This window comes from Myodes glareolus, chromosome 25 (genome assembly GCF_982192425.1).
Source record: "Myodes glareolus chromosome 25, mMyoGla1.1, whole genome shotgun sequence".
Classification (NCBI taxonomy): Eukaryota; Metazoa; Chordata; class Mammalia; order Rodentia; family Cricetidae; genus Myodes; species Myodes glareolus.
In genome coordinates, this window is record NC_142050.1 from 3,360,137 (window position 1) to 3,378,873 (window position 18,737).

An 18,737-nucleotide genomic window follows, 5' to 3' on the forward strand; every position below is an offset into this window, starting at 1 on the left:
AGTAATTTTAAAATAAAAGTAACTTTTTGGCTAGGTAAGCAGTCTGTTGTTCTTATAGGAGTCCCTATGGCTAGATGAACAAACTATGTCTAGAAATTGCTAATTTTTTTCTGGTAGAAATAGTAAAGTTACTTATTTGTGTAGAGTTTTATATTTCTACTCAAAACTTAAAACAATGCAATTAAATTGATATATTGGAAAACCAAGAAAAAACTTACATAAATTTTAACCCCAACCATTCAACTACATGAATATAGATGATACAGTACTGACATGTCAACTTTCTAAGGTGAAGTTTGCCAACTTAAGCAAGATCTATATTTAACTATAAAAGTTCAGACTATTCTATTGGTATTTGTCTATAAGAGAAAAGGCATATACATTTAATAATGGACATAGGGGGAAATCATAGCATGAGGAAAATATTATGGAGAGGTCATTACTTACCTGCTTAACATATTTAGAGATATTTGTAACCATTTTTCTGTAAGACAGAGAAGGTGGATAGTTCTGAAGATGTTTAATGATGCATAGAGGAACACTGGTCCAGAAACTGACATCTGAACTATCAAATGATTCAAGGAAGAACCTGAACACTGTATTTAAGCAAAAGAGAACCTAAAATTTGGTCAGTAGCAAATTTCTAAATATATTCAATTATTTCATGTTAGTAATTGGCCATATTAATTATTGTATTTACTTTGCAAACGTTCGAAAAGATGAAAACCGGATGTTTGTGCCTCTGAGGGATTGTGAGCTTATTCAAGAGTCTCACTAAATTTGCAGACTGTATAGAACAGACATTTCTTGAACTCAAAGTTTCATGTCAGAAATAGAAACTAATTTGGCTTAAAGCTGTCATGTGCATGAGTAATCAATGGTTATACTAAATCCATAATAGCAAAGTTCAAGTAGGAGTTGAAACAAGCAGACTGTTCTTGCAGAGGTCCTGGGTTTGGTTGTCAGGATCTTTACCTGGTGGCTCAAACCATCTTAATTCTAGTTCCAGCTATACCAGCACTTTTTTATGGCCTCCATGGGCATGTGGAATCCTGTTCATACTTTCACATAGACACACATACAAACAAATAAATCTTAGAAAAAAGAAAAGTGCAAATATCAATAAAAAGTCATGAATTGTATTTTTAAATTCCAGGGAATGAAGACAGTCAGTGATTTTGGTGTTCAAAGTAACCCCAGAACTCACAATGCTGAGATAGGAGGACTCCAAGTTTGAGGCCTGGAATACATCTCAAGAAGACCCATCTCAAACGTAGGGGTGTTTCTAAGATATATTTTTAAAAGTTTGTATAATACAAGATCTAATAGAAATACAAAGTTGTAGACGTGCAGAAAAATTTATTTTCTTTTATTGCAGATGAGTTATAAAAGAAACAAGGAAATATATTCAAATTTTGCCAAAATTTCTGATGAGCTTATTTGTAGAGTAACTCAAGAGTTAAGGCAGAAAATACATGGATCTATATCATTATCATTATTGTCATTATTACTACCATCATAATATTAATATGAAACTAGAAAGTGGTTTTATACATATTAAATTTCAAAACCATTTTACATAGGTAATAAAGTTTATTCTTTTACATTTAACATCATCTTCCTACATGAAAGACATTCCATATCTCTTCCAGTCCTGTGTCTCATGTTGACTTTGTCAAGCTTTTGACTATCAGGTAACAAAACCTTAATCTTACCCATTTCTGAAAGACCTATGACTTCCTTCTTTCTTCTGTGTCTTGTTGTTGTTGTTTAGAATATTGTGTGGTCACTCTGATAAATACATTTATTTCTTAAGCATACTTGTTTGTAGGTGATCTGAATCACTCTGATGATTTTTGATTTTGCTTTTTGTCAATAATACTCTCATTTAAGAAAAACAAATTTCAAAGACTTTAAAATTACTTTTACAAGGTCACTGGAAAAAAATCTAAAAAGTTTGTCCTTTTATCTAAAGAAAGAGGTGAGACCCGGAATTTGTGTTCTAGACATTTAAAAAGTTACTTATGCATGGTGGTATGCATTGCCCAACAGTAGTCAAATTATATGATATATTTCTCAAATACCATACTCTTCATCTGCATACTTCAGATCTTACCTACCCATAAAGCCATCTAGAAATCTTTGAGGGATCCCACTTTCCATAATATATTCTCCCTCCCAGAAAGAAAAAACAAATGTTGCGGAATATTTAATTATGTAAAGATGTGTTATGTGTTTAAGCTGTGGACTATTACTATAACTGTGTAAAGATGTTACATTTGTTTCTGCTGTCTTTGTTAATGATGTAAAGATGTGTTGCATATGTTTGACCTTGCCTGTCTAAGGCACCTGATTGGTCTAATAAAAAGTTGAGTGGTCAATAGCTAGGTAGGGGGATAGGTGGAGTTGGTGGGCAGAGAGAATAAGTAGGAGAAGAAATCTAGGCTCAAGAGAAGGAGAGAAGAAGGGGGAGAGATCAAGGGAGAATGAGAGGGACATGCTTGGGGCCAGAAACCAGGCAGTTGCCAGCCAGACATGCAGACAGCAGGAAAAAAAGATATACAGAAACAAAGAAAGGTAAAAAGCCCTGAGACATGTAAGTGGTGTTTCTCGTTGGGACTACTGGTCAGCTGTGCCCCACTGGTGGCTCCCAAATAACCACAAAAACTTATTATTAATTATAAATGATCAGCTGATATCTTAGGTTTGTTACTAACTAGCTCTTACATCTTAGATTAGTCCATATTTCTTATCTACGCTCTAGCACATGGCAGCACCTCTTTTCAACACCACATATTCATCTCTTGTTCCCTTTGCATTTGAATGGCAACCTCAGCTCTTTCCCACACTGTCTTTTTCCTGTGTGCAAGTCCTACCTTATTTTCCTTCTTAGCTATTGACCATTAGCTCTTTATTAATCCAATCAGAAGGCACCTTATCAGAGACACATTTTTACTGTATATAAAAAGATTATTCCATAACAGAGGCAAAATGTAGATAAAGAAAAACAGATTAAAATGGGAGCTAAACTGAGGCCGAGCATTGAAAACTAATAACAAATCTTCATATGATGATTTGGGAGCTGGCTGGTGGCCCAAAAGAAAAAGTCTATTACAACCAAATTCATGTGTTTCACCTTCAAAGAGAATATTACTGTGTTCAGTTTTGATAGTGGATGTATCTATATAGAGACCGATAAGTACAGATAGTATATAGATAGAGATTGATAGAGATACTGGCAGGATGGCTCACCAGGTAAAGACAGTAGCTGCAACGCTAAGAATCTAGGATCTGCTTTCATTGTCCTGGACTGAGTCCCACAGTTTGTTCTGTGACGTTCACATGTGCACTGTGGAATGATTGCACGCACGCACACACACACACACAACCTTTTAAAATCTTATATTGCACCCCAAGAAAGAACTTCAAAAGATTACACCTAGAGTCATATTTGAGAATAAATGACATTTAATTTGGAGAGCTTATCTGCTCTAGGACAATACTTACCAAGATCACCTGAGAATTTTACTGGTAAAACCTCACAGTGAAAATCAGCACTGTTTGGTGGCCAGCTGGTCTTGATTGTTTAGATACTTCAAGTGAAAGGGATCCTCCAGAATCTAAATGGCAAAATCTTGGTGGGCAGATCTAGTGGGCTTGCTTTACTGGTCTTTGGATAGATAGAAAAATCATAGAGACATTTAAATCACCAACCCAATATTCTTTAATGAAATTATCTGCCAGAATTTAATTGTTTGGCCTCCATAGTGGATGGGTACTGACTGCTCAAAGAGGCACATCTCATTAGTACCTCTTGCTGACCTGTGGAAACAACCAGCCGAAATATGAGACTCTGTCTGTGCCCCTGCCCTTTGTGTATCTGTTGTGATCAAGGAGGTAGGGTACAGTTCCTACTAGAAGCCTTATATACTATGTGCAGGGCCCTGGGTTCAAACTTCAGCACACAAATGCTCAAAAGACAATCTCAAGAGGTTATTTATGATCAACTTTGGATCATCAAGCAAAAGTACTTAAAACTAAAAAAATAAGATTTTTTAAAAGTAAATTATTAAAAATTGAGAACTTTAATATTGTATTGTGTTTTGGTTTTTGGGGTGGTTTCTAAGGTTCAACCAAAGGTTATTTTACAATCTAAGTGAATGTATGTGTGTTTGACTTGACTACTTTTTGTTAATATCAGTCAATCTCTGAGATACATGTGAACCTGCATAGACAGAGGGAAGATTTAAGAACAATTGCGCATGAGTTGACTAATTGCAATGAATTCTGAAGGAAGAAGGCAGTTTCATTGGGCATCATTAAACTGTCAAGAACTATACATTACTCACCTAGACACGCAAACAACCTTGAGTGACGGGTGCTATTGTCTTCATTTTTATAAATAAGAGAGCAGGAGTTCAACAGGTAAAATGATTTACCTGATTGTTTAGCTCATAAATGTGAGAGCCAGGTGTCAGGTACCAAATGTTCTTTCAAAAATCCCACGCTCTTTTTTACCACATTCTTCTACCCCCATAGTAAAGATTTTCCCTAAGGACCACAAAGTTACAGCCGCTACTCCTGTAAACTGAAAGTGGCATCCAAATGTCACAAGTTAGAAAGGCAGAACTTTGTGATGAGCAGTGTAATCGTGATTTCTGGGTGTAGTGTAAAGGCTCCCTGAGTCATCCTATGCAACCCACTAAGTGTTTAGTTGACTACGGCTCTTTATCAACGTGCTAGTTGGAATTGGAAGCATGTGAGATGAAGTATCCCTGAGGAAACAGTGGCTACCTTTCAAGTGCTTTCCAGACATTACCTAATGCATTTCCACATGTCCCTGGGAGCGATACAGCTCCACAGGAAAAGCTATCCTAATTTGTTTATGGATACTTGCAGGTATTCCACGTCACAGTGGAGGCCAGAGTGCATCTAACAGCACTAGGCTCCCCGAGGTGGAGGGCCATTTGAACACTGCAGCTGCACAACTCTAAGGTAATTAACCATCATTGCTTTTCCTTATTTGGAAATTTTATTTTGGCCAAGAGGCTGTGATGTCAGGCAACTCACTGAAAACTTTCTTGTGTGGATTTCAGGGGCTACACTCTGATCTAATCCAATGGCTCTTCTTTTTCTATTACAAACAATGTGAGATCATCCTGTTCACATACCCAAGGGACACCACGCCTCTTCAGAAGCAGTAAACTGTAAATTCCCGGACAGTTGAAACCACCTACTCCACAGAAAAACTTTTTCTTGGTCTGTGAGAGAGATTCAGGACAAAGTAACTGTCAGACCACACCTTTCTTTCCAGTTGGAAAACAAAGCAGAAAAAAGCTCACTGGTGGGCGATTGCTGATTTCACCTCAGAGATTACCTGCAAGCTGGAAAGAGCAGACCTTTGGTGGACTGCTGTCTTGGGTAGGGGAAGGGTGAGAGCATGAGGCAGAATTTCATACATGGATCTACAACAAGTACTGGGTGTTTTTCAGTTTTAATATGCCTAAATGTAAACAACAATTCTTTTCATTCTTTTAAAAAATACTTCTTTATGTTTATTTTCCATACATTGGTGTTTTGCTTGCAGGTATGTCTGTATGAGGCCATCAGATCTCCTGGAACAGGAGTTTCAGACAGCTGTGAGCTGTCATGTAGGCAATGGGAACTGAACCTGAGTTCTCTGGAAGAGCACCCAATGTTCTTTACCGCTGAGCCATCTCTCCAGCCCCCTAACAACAATCCTTAAAGGCAACATTATAATAACTTCTCTCAAGTTCCTTCCCACATCAGTCCTTTCTATATCTGTGCTTCTGGAAGACTCTAGCCTTTCAAGCATAATATAAAACATAATATAAAAGGACTAATTAACACAGTATAAGAAGGACTGATGCCTTGTGCTCTAATACATAAAATTAAGAGTGAAAGGCATGATGAAGAAGACAACGAACACAGTAACTGAGTGGATTGCCAGCACACTGGAGTGTTTCTTCCCTCCAAACAGAACTGGTGGTGTCTCCACACCTTTGGAATCACAGGCAAGGGAGGCGGTTGTTGTTATTGGCCTGGGCTTTCTGCAAAATGGGTTCTTAAGCACAAACAGGAAGATGGTGCTATGAGATCTGAAGAGGTAAAGATTTCCATTCCATTAGGAGGTATAGGTATAAAGGAATGGAAGAAGCAGAACCTTCTTTCCAAAGAGAAAGATTTTAAATAAGTAGAATAAATATATTAGTGAGAAGAAAAAAAATAGTTCAAGCCAGGGGAATGGAATTAGCTGTTTTTCTCATTTCTATGACCAAATTCTTGACAGATACAACCTAAGGGGAGGGAGTATTTATTCATGGTTCAGGGGTGAAGTCCTGTGTGACAGAGAAAGGACAACAGACCTGTGAAGTGGCTTGATCACATCTCTGGCGATCATGAAGTAATGACAGTCTGAATTGAAGACAACCTATAATCCTGAAGTCCAACACCTACAGCCCTAGGTTGGCCAGCTTGGCTCCTGTCCAAAAGACTTTCCTACCTCCTAAAGCAGCCTGGCTTGTTTTGAACCAAGTACTAAGGTACAGAGTTCATTCAGGGCATTTCACACTTCAACTTAAACAGGAAGAGAAGAGATAGACATGGTGCGTCCCGGTTCAGCATAACTAGATCAATACAAGCCCGAAGGAGAGGGTGATTTGGGCCTGGTCACAGACTATCTGAAACATGTTGGAAGGTTGGAAATTCATTTTGTTCCCTAGTGAACCACCCAAGTTTTAAAGTGGAGAAGTGACAAGATCAACTGTTAAATGATTCTAGTAGTAATTACAGACAGAAGAGAGAAGAGAAGGGGGGGCTTGGAAGGAGGAGCTAAAGAAGGTAGAGAAAGAGAGGACTTTCAAAGTAAAAGATCAGACAGGAGCCAGCAGAAGTCTGTTGCAATGGCTTGAGCCTAAGCGAGATTCTGGGGAGAAGGCAAAGGAAGAGAACATGCTGATTCATAAGTTACTCCATCTTCTCTGATAGCATACTCACACCAACAAAAGAGTTGGGCATGTATCCTCCCAACTTGCACATATTTATCTATGAAAACTATGTACTGTTCAACTAATATACTCACATTATCATGTAATTTGAGGCATTTGTGCATGCTAAAAGAGTAGAGAATATGTTCATTCAAGTTTTGGAAGCTCAGTTTCTAGATGTCTTAATTTTGATGGCCTCATATCAAAGTGCTCCACACTTATAGTAGGATTCATCCTTAGCAATGAGTGGATATAAATTCTTATTTCAAGTAGTTTTGATAATTTTATTTTTGATAATTTCTTAAGTGATTTTAGTGACCATTATATGTAACATATTATTGCATATACATATATTCTTGTTTAGAATACTTTGTGAGTGTCTGTGTGTGTGCTTGTGTGTGCCTACAGAGGCCAGAGGAGGGTGTTCAATTCCCTGGAGCTGGAGTTACAGTAGGTTGCGACTTGCGTGGCTACTGGAAACCAGCTTGTGGTGTTCTGGAAAAGTAGCAAGCACTCTTAACTGATGAGCCACTTCTCCAACCTCCTGAATGATATTTTCAGTAGTCCCAGAGAAAGTGACCATTATGTGTTCCTCTTGGACGTCTGATGGCTAAGAGGACTGTGTGGTGTAGTCAGGAGAATCTGAAAACAGGGAGCATTTGGCAACCTGTGAAGAGGGACATTGTCACAGATAAAAGGAACACCATTGGGAAAGGGGAGTGAGAAATCTTTCTTTGACCAAGAATGGAAAGGACAAAAAAAAAAAAAAGAATAATTTGTTAACTTGTTCTAAAGTAATTTACAGTTGGAAGAGACACTGGATGTTTCCTTCTCCTTCTTCTCTTTTCTCCTGGCTCCTTAAAACGTTATTAGAAAGAAAGTACCCAACTATGGGTTGATGAACATTCTAGATACCTTAGGGTTAGGTAATTGAGCAGGAGACTTAATTCTATCGGTTCAGCATTCAACAAGAAAAGACATACTTACTAAAGCCACAGCAAGGAGATGGACAAGGTAACAGACTTGAGGATTGCTTAGAGGAGACTGAGGGCAATGCAAACACTTGCCTGGGTAATTCTGTCGACAGTGAAATGACGAGGTGTGTAGGTTAGAAGTGGACAGTACAAGCAGGCCTGTGATGAGTTGACATTAGAAATCCCAACAACTAGCTAATCAAGACTATCCTACTGGGGAATCAGTGGACAGCTCTACAGATTGCAGAGACACACTAATAAGGCACACAATCCTGTGTGTTTCTGCATGTGTGCATGCATATGTGTGTTTAAGGATCCCTGAGAGTAATAGGGACCCAACTAATGGTGAGCTGATGCTGAGACCACAGAAACATGGGAAGCAGCCCGACAACTGGCACCTGGCTCTTAAGAAAGGATCAACAAACAAACAAAACAGGTCTAGAGAAGAAAGGAAATTCGATGGATAGATACCATGAGAGAGTGGTCAACAGTGTTGGAAGCTACACTAGCTGACCAAAATTAACCATAGAGGTTGTGGAGGACAGGACAGACAGGAGACAGGAAGTAGCATGGCTGGGAGAAGAGAGGATCACACCCTTTCTCGGATGGAGGAACAGAAGAGATAGTTCACTAGTGGTTGCTCCGCTGCTTCACTGATCCTTCAGGTTCTTACCCTGAAGAATTAGAGAAATGATTCATTCCCAGTTATTTCTAATATTTTAGAAAGCCTTCTGGTAATCGCAATTAAGTACAACACCAGGTTTATTTTTGGCAGACATTTTACCAACCTGGGTGGGGTGGGGGCTAACACTGGTTTTTGAAGGTGGTTCAGAAATTCTAATCTGCTGTTGATGACATCATAGAATTGTCTAGGATGTGATTGGCAGGCCACATATTGTTAGCCCAGTTATCTGGTTGTTACCATATCTGATTCAATTCTGCCAGCATGTGATCAACCTCAGATCAGAAGGACAGCCAAAATTAAGCGACCATTTGCAGGGAACAGTGCCTAAATGTTTGTACACTTATTTAACTTTATTGCTTATTAACATTATACCTATGACAGTGATGTATGTGATTTCATTTAAGCGACAAGAATCTTTCATGATATGAAGCTTGTGGCTGGAAATATAATTTAAAAAATCCTTCAATGGAGAATGGGAATGTGTCGACAGGATCTGTAAGTCCCTTCACTCTAATATTCTAGAATGCTGAGAGGGGCCTGTGAGCCCAAGCGTAAGAATGGCTAAAGAACACTTGAGAACACCTCCAACTTAACTGACCCATGCTAACCGGAATGTCAACAGCCATTCTGGTCTGCAAGGCATCGTGAGACCAAGTACACGCTATACATTTAGTTGTGTAACAAGGCCTTTCAAAGGACGTGGAACGTTGGTTTTATTGATAGGAACCAGGATTGTCAAGGACAACCAATCTGTCACCCTGGCCAGCTTCTGTGTAAACAGGAAGGAGAATGGGACACGTAGACTAACTATGCCTTTGTCGGGCTCCTTCTATGCCGTACTGACTGCATCTACACCCACTGCCAGTGGGCAAATAGGTCAATAAAAGTTCCCAGAGGGCCTAGCCAAGGCAGTTGGGTAGTAAATAGTAAGGAGAGGCCCCGTACTCTTGGGTTGAGTGTTCCACCTTAGGTTCAGAGGAACTGGCCAGATTGGTTACTCTGGGCGGGCACAGAGAGCAGCAAGTTCAGAAAGGGGTGTGATAGGGAAGTAGGAAGTGTACTTTCCGGAACAGTAGTTCTATTGCCCCAACCTGGGCTCAGGTAGAGGCCAGTGCCCCGGGAGACAGCTCCGGAGCCGACATCTGGGCCGGGCTGCAGGCCTTGGCCGTCTCCCCACACCCCCATGTCGGTGCAGCCGCCGCCGTCCGCCGGCGTCCGTGACCCCGTGACCCCGGAGGCCCGCGCGGGCCCGGTGACCCCGGAGTCCCGGGCATCCGGACCCCCCTCACAGGCGCAGCCGCTATTAAGGCAGGAGGCTACCGGGGAGGAGGAAGGGGAGGAGACAGGCGGCCGGGGCGCCTGGGGCACCGGCACGGCGGAGCAGCGGCGGCGGGGCTGGGGGGAGGCCGACGAGGGCCCGGGGGAGGCCGGCGGCGCCGACGCCACAGGCTCGGGCTCCCCGGCAGGCGGCGAGGGTGACGGGCGAGGCAGCTGGCGACTGCTGCTCGGCTGGCTACCGCGCCGGCCGCCCCAGTGCCGCCCCTGCGCGGCGCCCCTTTCCCGCTCCGCCGCGCACTGTTGTCATGGAGGAACCAAGATGGCGGCTCTGGCCTACAACCTGGGCAAGCGGGAGATCAACCACTACTTCAGCGTGAGGAGCGCCAAGGCGCTGGCGCTGGTGGCCGTGCTGCTGCTCGCCGCGTGCCACCTCGCGTCCCGCCGCTACCGAGGTGAGCGGGCCCTCCCCCTGTCCGGGCCGGCCGGCCGGGGGAGGCGGCGCCGCGGCCCCGAGCGCGCGCGGGAGGCCGCCCCCCGCCGCAGCACGCCCACGTGCCTGCGGCCCCGCGGCGCCCCACGTGCCCCGAGCGACCCCCGCGGGCCGGGAGGGCCGTGCGGCCCTGGGCCCCCAGCTGCCCGCCCTCGGGCTGGGACCTGGAGCCGCACCGGGCCGGCGCTCAGGCGGGAGGCCGGGCGCGGGGCCCCCCGGGCCAGCCTCAGGTCCCAACGGTCGGACCCAGCAGCCTGGGCAGCCCTATTTGTCCTTGCCAGAAGAGCTGCTCTGGCCCACCTGCCTCCGCTGGGGGAGGTGTCATCAGCCTTTCATACACTTTTCAAGAGTTTGGGTTGCACACTTTTTACAAATAAAGGCACCAAGGCAAGGATTTGGGTTTTTTGTTTGTTTGTTTGTTTGCTTGTTTGAAGAAGTTGGGAGTTGACAGACACGGGCAGTCAAAGCAAGTAGTAAACTTTTTGAAAGCAGGCCTTCAATATGGGTCTAGATAATGGTAGCAAGCTGGAAAGGAACTCTTCTTTGTTTATCAAGAGATACTTGCTTGTCTTTTTGAAAAATGCCACCAGGACAGACACTGAGAGTAGGAGAGAAATAATGATAGGATCTTTTATTTTTGACACTTGGTACCACTAAACCATTATCTGGACAGCTCTTAGTGACTGAGATAATTAGTCAAGTGTGGATAGGTGTACATTAGTGCCGGACCTATTTATACTGTACAACCCCTTTAGCAAAATCTGTAGTCACTGGGGTCCTAGAATCTGAGCTCCCTTCTCATTTCAAGCAATCTCTCAAAGTAGAGGCCATTTTGATCAAACTCAATGCTTTGTTTCTGCCTGCTCTTGAGTTTATCAGATCCTATACTTTAGCACCATAACTGTATTGCTATGTTATAAATATATTAAATTGAAAAAAGTAGATCCCTTGTATTCTTGTGACCATTCTCATCCAATCTCTACAGAGTTTTGGCAGATGACCTGGTAAAGCCTTGGTTCGTCTACAGCCGCCATCAAGAAAGCCTACATTTTCATATATAAAATACACTTAACAGTGTTGATGCAGTGACTTTTGATAACTTGGAAAACAAGTTTCATTTAAATATGATAAATCATTTTACGCTAGTTTGGCATGAGCTGACTGTAGTTAGCTCAGTTTGTGTTTATGATGCCAGCAGAGCTGACATTCACAACTGTAATGTTGGGGTCCCAAATGCAAACATGTAGCTTGCTTAGAGCTTTTTCTTGTGCTGTTGTCTTTGATAACTTGGGATACTAATTTTTAATATTACATTTTATCAAGATCTGTTATCAGCAGAGAAAATAGAATGTGGGATGGGCCCTTTGAGTCAGTGTAGCAATCTGAGATTGGAAAGTCTCCTCTAGCAGTGGGTCATCACCTCCCCGCTGCCTTGAGTGTGAAGCAGTACACCTGGCGTGGGTTCTCAGTATCAAGAACTTGAACCAGTCTGTTTGGGAAAAATAAACGTCTTGCCAGGAACATTTTAGCCATCCATGTCTTGGCAGTGTCAAACCATGTCAGATGCAGTGCTTTCACATATAAACATGCACTTGAACCACATAGGAATCTTTGGAACAAGAAAGGGCTTCCTATCTTAGATGGATGGTGGAGGTATAGTCCACATCAGGGTCTTAGGTGTGAGGGTGTGAACATGCATCAAGGTAGAATGAGTACGCACACACACGCACATACACACACACACATCTCTACACCTCTTGGTTTGAAAATTATTCAACATAAAAGTATTACACATTTTGGAAAGTTAAGCTTCCCAATTCTGTGCATTAAATTGAGCACTTACTGTATGCAGGTAATGTTTAAGGTTTTTATATTTCATTTCATCTTTACGGTGTCTATGAGGTACAGTATCTCATCTCTCCCCCTACTTTAACATTTCTGTAATCAAGAAGAGTCTTTAAAACTTTGATTGCATGTCAAAGTTTAATTGCAAATTTTTTTCTGCTATGAAAAAGTATCATAAATTCTGTGAATTAGAGAATTATTTACATTTTAAAGTTGAAACCAGAGAAGTTAAGTAAATTGCCTGAGAATATATGACTTGTCAGTGGCTGAGCTGTGATTTAGGACTAGTTAGAGAGCCTGGTGCCATTATGTTATAGTCTACCTTTCCGCAGGCTTGGTGGAAGGTTTATGGAAGATGACGTTAATTTAAAATAAGTAATGCTTGATAATTTAAAAGTACAATTTACTACCAGTAAAGAGTTTCCCCATTTTTTTTTTCTGACCAAGTGATAATATTGATGTTGCAGTATAGAACTTCAAAAGACTTGCTTTTGTTCTAGTTTCCTCCCCATTCTCCCTCAGCTTTAAGCTTCCAGTGTAAAAGTACTCTTGCTTTTGCTCCTTTTCTCTACCTGGATATCCCCTCTCCCCTAGAATTAAAATTCTCAGGGCTTTTTCTCAGTGCTTGACTCAAATGCTATCTTCACAGAAATTGGAATGAGGAGGAATTGGAATGAGTCTCTTTTCAGAGCAACTTGTACATGCTTAGCACGTTGTACTTACAAGAATTGATGTTCTCTTCCACACACACACTGTGAGCTTCCAAGGGTATTGTAACTATTTTTAAATAGCCAAAGCCTGACACACAGTAGGAACTCTATAAATACCTATTTGGTGAGTAGACATCCAAAATTTATTTTCTTTTATTTTTTATCTGCATTTGGTTCGGTTGTGATTCTAAGTAAATTTTGTGTTCTAATCTGAACTTTAGGAAGAAGAGGTTTTTTGAATTATTAATATATCTTATATGTTTGAATGAGTTTTAAAATACATTCTTTAAAATGCCCATTAATGTGTGGTTCTGGAGTAAACACAGATTTCTGACCAGAGGCTGGTATCTAAACCCATAAGGAAAGCTTTAGAGTGGTAAAATTAATGTACTTCAATGTCTTAAGTTTTTTGAAATTGATTTTCTTTCCATCACTAAGCATATGAAATGTCAATATTAAATGTCTCCCTGCCTCTGCTTTCAGATGTTAGAATAGGATGCTCAGCTCTCTAAAGAAAAATTTAAATGATGTTTTCAGCACAGAATAAACTTGCTAAATCTTAGATATATTCTTCTATAGAACATAATGAATGTATGCTGTATGAGCTGGTGCTTTTAGAGTTGGTAGTAGGCAACACAACTGTACGGTGACTCAGTTTGAAAAGCAACTTGTTATTTATGAAGCCTATTGGAGATTTTCTTTACTCGTTACTGGCATTTTTAGTTTCTTGGTGTGCTTATTTATTTGGTTTGTTCTTGCTTTTCTTTCTGTTGTTGGGAAAATACCATGCATAAGAATTGGAGCATCTGTATTCACTAACCAGAAAGATTACACCAAGCATAACAGAATAAGGAAGAAGATAGCCATTCATCTAGATAGTCTGAGCATGGGAGCCAGCTCTTTAGGAATTGTCTTTAAAAGTTGTATTACTACTTTGATTTTTCCAAGTTCTTTGTAGTCTAAGTTGGTTATATTGAAATAACTATCAGATTTATATTAGACAATTGAAAATAGCAACTTGAGATTCCTTTTTTGTTTTTGATGTCATTGAAAAGGGTTTGCAGATTGTAAAAATAAAAAAAGTGATACATTGTCTTATTTTAACTACTATGTATTCATTTAGTAATTTGATCTGAAAGCATTTCCTTTCTAAGAAAAAAGAATGTGCTTTAGAATATGGAATTTTAGAGAATTTTGTAAATCATGTTAATTTATTTTTAATTAGGTTATGTGAGTACTTATTCCTGTTATTTTTATTTTGCTAAATGTGAAAAGGCCACTCTTACATAGTTAGCAAAGTTGATCACCAACCAGCTTTCAATGGCATATAAAAGAAGGCTGTTCTCTGAAAGACGGTTTGTCTCTGGAGTACCGATCTCTTCACGTTTCCTATGCTATAGCATTTTTCTAAAATGGGTTCAGGACATTAGACCTGTTGTTTTTCAGTAGATGGTCCAAGGAGCCAAATGTTGGCAGTTGTACCAAGATGAAAAGAACTCTGCATGTCAAGCATTTCTGGAGAAGAAATTTGCTATTTTAAGCTATGGGCATGTCACTTCCATCTGCATACATGAAGATACTGAGAGTTGATCAAAATGACAGTTTTTGTTTAGGCTTTTATTAAAAAATAGAAGGGTAGGAATACCCACAGATTTGATACCTCACTTTCACAACTCATATTTTCTAAAAAGTAGTTGCTATTAACTCACAAGTTGGTTTTGTATGTGTATCTGAAAAAGTAGGAATGCAATAAATATCAATTTTTTTGTTCTGATGTTAAACATACTCTAATTTATAATAGTTTTGCTGTAGGGTTATCATAAAATAATAAAAATGGCTTAGTTGAGTTTTTCTGTAACCCTTCCTTTATTCATTTTTGGTTATTTGTGTGCTTTAATATTTGGGGGGTGATCTAGAACTAGATTTTAAAAATTGGAAAGAATTAAGAACTATTTATATCTAGTAGAGCTTGTTAGAATCTTTGAAATAAAAAAAAACGTGCTAAAGGTCCATTTGCAGCTAGGAAAACTCAGTCATTGGTATCCTGCACTTGTTACGGTTTGCACCAGTAAGACTGGGCAGCATTGTGAGTTCTCCCTTCGTGTTGACCATCTTCTAGTGTGTATTATGGCAGTCCAGACAAATGAATAACTAGACTGAGGAAATAAAGGTGTGAGGGTGAGATTGTAGTCCAGCGGTGACTGCTCCTGTGCCATGCAGGGAGCCCTGGTTGGATCCAGCCCCCAAGCAAACAGGAACAGCTGAGTTCCTTGAGCCTTACCCAGTGCCTCCGTACTGTTTGTCAGCTCTGCAGTGCTCCTTTTATTGGAGTGCTTAGCCTGACTTAACGTGATTATAAACCAGTTTTAGCGTGCTGTTAACTGTTAATAAGAAACTAGAGATTAACTTCTATTTTCCTATAAGCCGCAGTTAATGCAAATATCTCCCCTTCATCCTTTTGGTCCTGGGTATTTGGTTAAGGTAAAATAAAATGGCCAAAGGATGTAGAACGGTTCTCCTGGTTTACACAGAGCCAGAAGGATTCTAGCCAGAAAGGAACTCTAACCCTAGATTTAAACCAGGTTTCTGGATGCTAATGCAGAAGTGCAGTTGTAAAGGGAGTCCTTTCCAAAGATTTTCTTTTAGCCCTTACGCTTTATTTTCCTCAGTCAGAAACAAATTGATAAAATTCCCTAAATCTTATTTCAGATTGAGTTGATGTCTGACGAGAGAAAGTGGAACTAGAAGAAACCATCAAAATGGCAACCACAGCATCTAGGGGTTGGAAGTCCTTAGTAGGTACCAGAGAGGCTTCCTCCTACAGCAGATGAAGTGATGCAGAGATCCACAGTCAGACCACATGCAGAGAGAGTCTAAACTGATCCCTCCCCTCTGAAATCAGGGAACACTGTGGAAAGACTGTAGAAGTCAGAGGGACTGGAGGACACCCAGGAAACAGGGCCCACTGAATCAACTAAGCAGAGCTCATCTGGGCTCACAGAGACTGAGGCAGCAGGCATGGGGCCTGCATGGGTGTGCACCAGGTTCTCTACATATATGTTACGGCTGTTAGCTTGGTGTTTCTGTGGAACTCCTAAGAGTAGAAGAAGATGTGTCTCTGACCTTTTTTCCTGCTTTTGAGACTCTTTTTCTCCTATTGGGTTGCCTTGTCCAGCCTCACTATGCGAGTGTTTGCCTTAGCTTATTGTATTTTATTTTGTCCTATTTGGTTGTCATCTCTTGGAGGCCTACTCTTTTCTGAAGAGGAGAGGAAGGGGGAGTAGATCTGGAGGAGAGGAGAGGTGGTGGTAGAACTAGGAGGAGTGGAAGGAGGGAAACTGGTTGGAATGTGTTGTATGAGAGAAGAATTTATTTTCAACGTAAAGAAAAGGAGAAGTCCCTTCCAGGAAGTAGAAAGGCTAAGTGGCTCTTTTCCTCTAGCTTGCTGACGTGTTGACGTTTACCATGCTTCTGTGAAACCTTTGTGTGCCTTTGGGAGACATAAGGAAGTCTAGAACACTTTACTTCATGATTTCAAGAACACTGAATAGGACCAGAATATGTAAAATATAAAAAATAAGTAAACTATTGGTGTTTTACTGTTATAGGCAATGATTCATGTGAATACCTTCTCTCAAGTGGCAGATTTCTTGGAGAAAAAGTTTGGCAACCTCACAGTTGTATGATGCATAAATACAAAATGAGGTAAAATGTCTTCATATTGCTTGTTTTCTTTCCTTGCATAATTCTTAATATGTAGTGAGAAGCAAACATGAAGGTGATGCAGTGCCCTGCTGTGCAGGTGGGTGGAGACTTCCTGATAGAGAGCTGGCCTGGCCTGCCCTGGAGCGGCCCAGAGCTTTAGAGAAAGGGTTTTGACCAAATTTGACCATTACCTGAGGTAACAGGTAATGAGGGTAGAATGTCAGGAGCGGATGTGTTCTGTAACCTGGATCCCTGAGCCCTCGAGCACTGAGTAAGGATAAAGGCCAGTAGAGTTACGGTGCTTCTCGGATGTTTAACGCATGAGGTCTTATTGAGTTAGTTGGTAAAAAGGACATAGGCTAGCAAGTTAAACAGACTTGGCTACCTAATTCTAAAGTTGTGTGATTGGCTGTCTAACAGTTTTTGCTGGTTTTTTGTTTTATTTGTTTGTTTGTTTGTTTTACATTAAACCATGTTCTTTCAACTTCAGTTAGGTTGACTTTGTTTTAATTAATGTTTTTTTTTCTCAATTTCAGTGAAGCAAAGAATTGCCTTGTAGATAAACACATTGCATTTATCGGAGATTCCAGAATCCGTCAATTATTTTATTCTTTTGTAAAAATAATTAACCCTCAGTTTAAAGAAGAAGGAAATAAGGTAACTCCCCCTCATCCTGTGCCTTCCCCATGCTGATTTAGACACTATCAAGTGGGTATCTACAGGAGGAGCATGCTAACTGATAGTGGGGAGATGACCCTTCTCATTTGATTCTGGGAACATGAGGTGGAGGAGGGAGCATTTGTTGTAACAGAGAACGTGGAAAAGGACGTGGCGGCTCAGGTATTGTCAAGACTCTTCTCAAAAATCAGTTTGTCTCATGGAAAGTCTTAGTGAAACCTCTTAGTAAGGAGACAAGGAGAAAGTACCTCAACCCTTGTTAGTGCCCTGACACATTTCTTTTTAGTTTTTAACATATTTTAACTATTTAATATATTTTAAATTAACTAATATGTTTAATTAATATATTGTTTAATATGTTTTTGGTTTTAGTATATTTAATATATTATAATCTTTCAAAGTATAATTTTATATCTTGCTTTCTCCCATTGCTTATCATAGTCCACCATATTACTGTGTATTGACTTAACTGTCTTTAGGAGCCACGTATTATTGAGTAGCTATATGTAATTCCAGGTATTGACCCCATTTTTTTTTTTTAGTTTTTTCTAGTTTTCTTAATTTTTTTGAACTAAGAAAAGGCATTTCCACTTATTTTGTTGAGTAAAAACTACTTCTTAAAAATTTTAGTGTAGAATAATGCAAATATTGAGTGAAAGACTATAAACATTCAATGTTATTTATTCTTGTTCCAGTGTTTCAGTATATACTGTAGTTAGCGTGCGTACTGGCATCTGGCCTTCTGCAGCCCTCCTGACGCTGGCATTGAGCTCTGAACAGAGACAGTAGGACATAGATCTCTGCTCCTTTGATGAGGACTTTCTCATTTTAAAAATAGACCTGGACATGAAAACTGACAAGGATTACTATCTTTCCATCTACTAATTAGCTAATTTGGGGGGAGTGAGCTATCCTGCTATATCCTTCTATTATATGTCTTTCTCTCCTGTCTTCAAACAGCATGTGGTTACATATAGGGAGAGGGAGTGGCAGAGGGTCGATGATGCAGGCTCCCAGTTCTGAACAACAGGAGCAGCTCATGGGTTTGCAATGGGAATCTGCTGTCACATGAATTTTCCTGGTGGCACAGAACTGAGAAATGGGAGCTTTTCACAGAGTGGTGACAATAGTGGGTCCTATATCCTTAGAAACTGTTCCTTATAAGAATAATAGAAAACAGTGATGTTAGCTATATATTGTTTGGCGTTTGTAAACATATATTCTATTAGTATTTATACACACAAAATTTGATTTCAAAGAAATAGTTTAATATTTATAGGTTTAGAATTTTTTCTGGAAGTCAGTATATTGAGTTTGTCAGTTATTGAGAAAATTACAATGGCTTACTCTACGTATATATAAAAT

The 18,737-nt window shown here is 40.3% G+C and overlaps 1 protein-coding gene across 1 annotated transcript in view; it reads left to right on the forward strand.

Moving 5' to 3' along the window:
- The first annotated feature begins 9,734 nt into the window (after positions 1 to 9,734).
- The window catches only part of Casd1 (CAS1 domain sialic acid O acetyltransferase 1), a 43,206-nt gene continuing 34,203 nt past the window's right edge, over positions 9,735 to 18,737 (forward strand). The window contains exons 1-3 of the mRNA XM_085683739.2: positions 9,735 to 10,396; positions 16,598 to 16,694; positions 17,231 to 17,351. Coding sequence (XP_085539865.2) covers positions 9,850 to 10,396; positions 16,598 to 16,694; positions 17,231 to 17,351 — 765 coding nt within the window. The 5' untranslated portion in view covers positions 9,735 to 9,849. The remainder of the gene's footprint in view (positions 10,397 to 16,597; positions 16,695 to 17,230; positions 17,352 to 18,737) is intronic.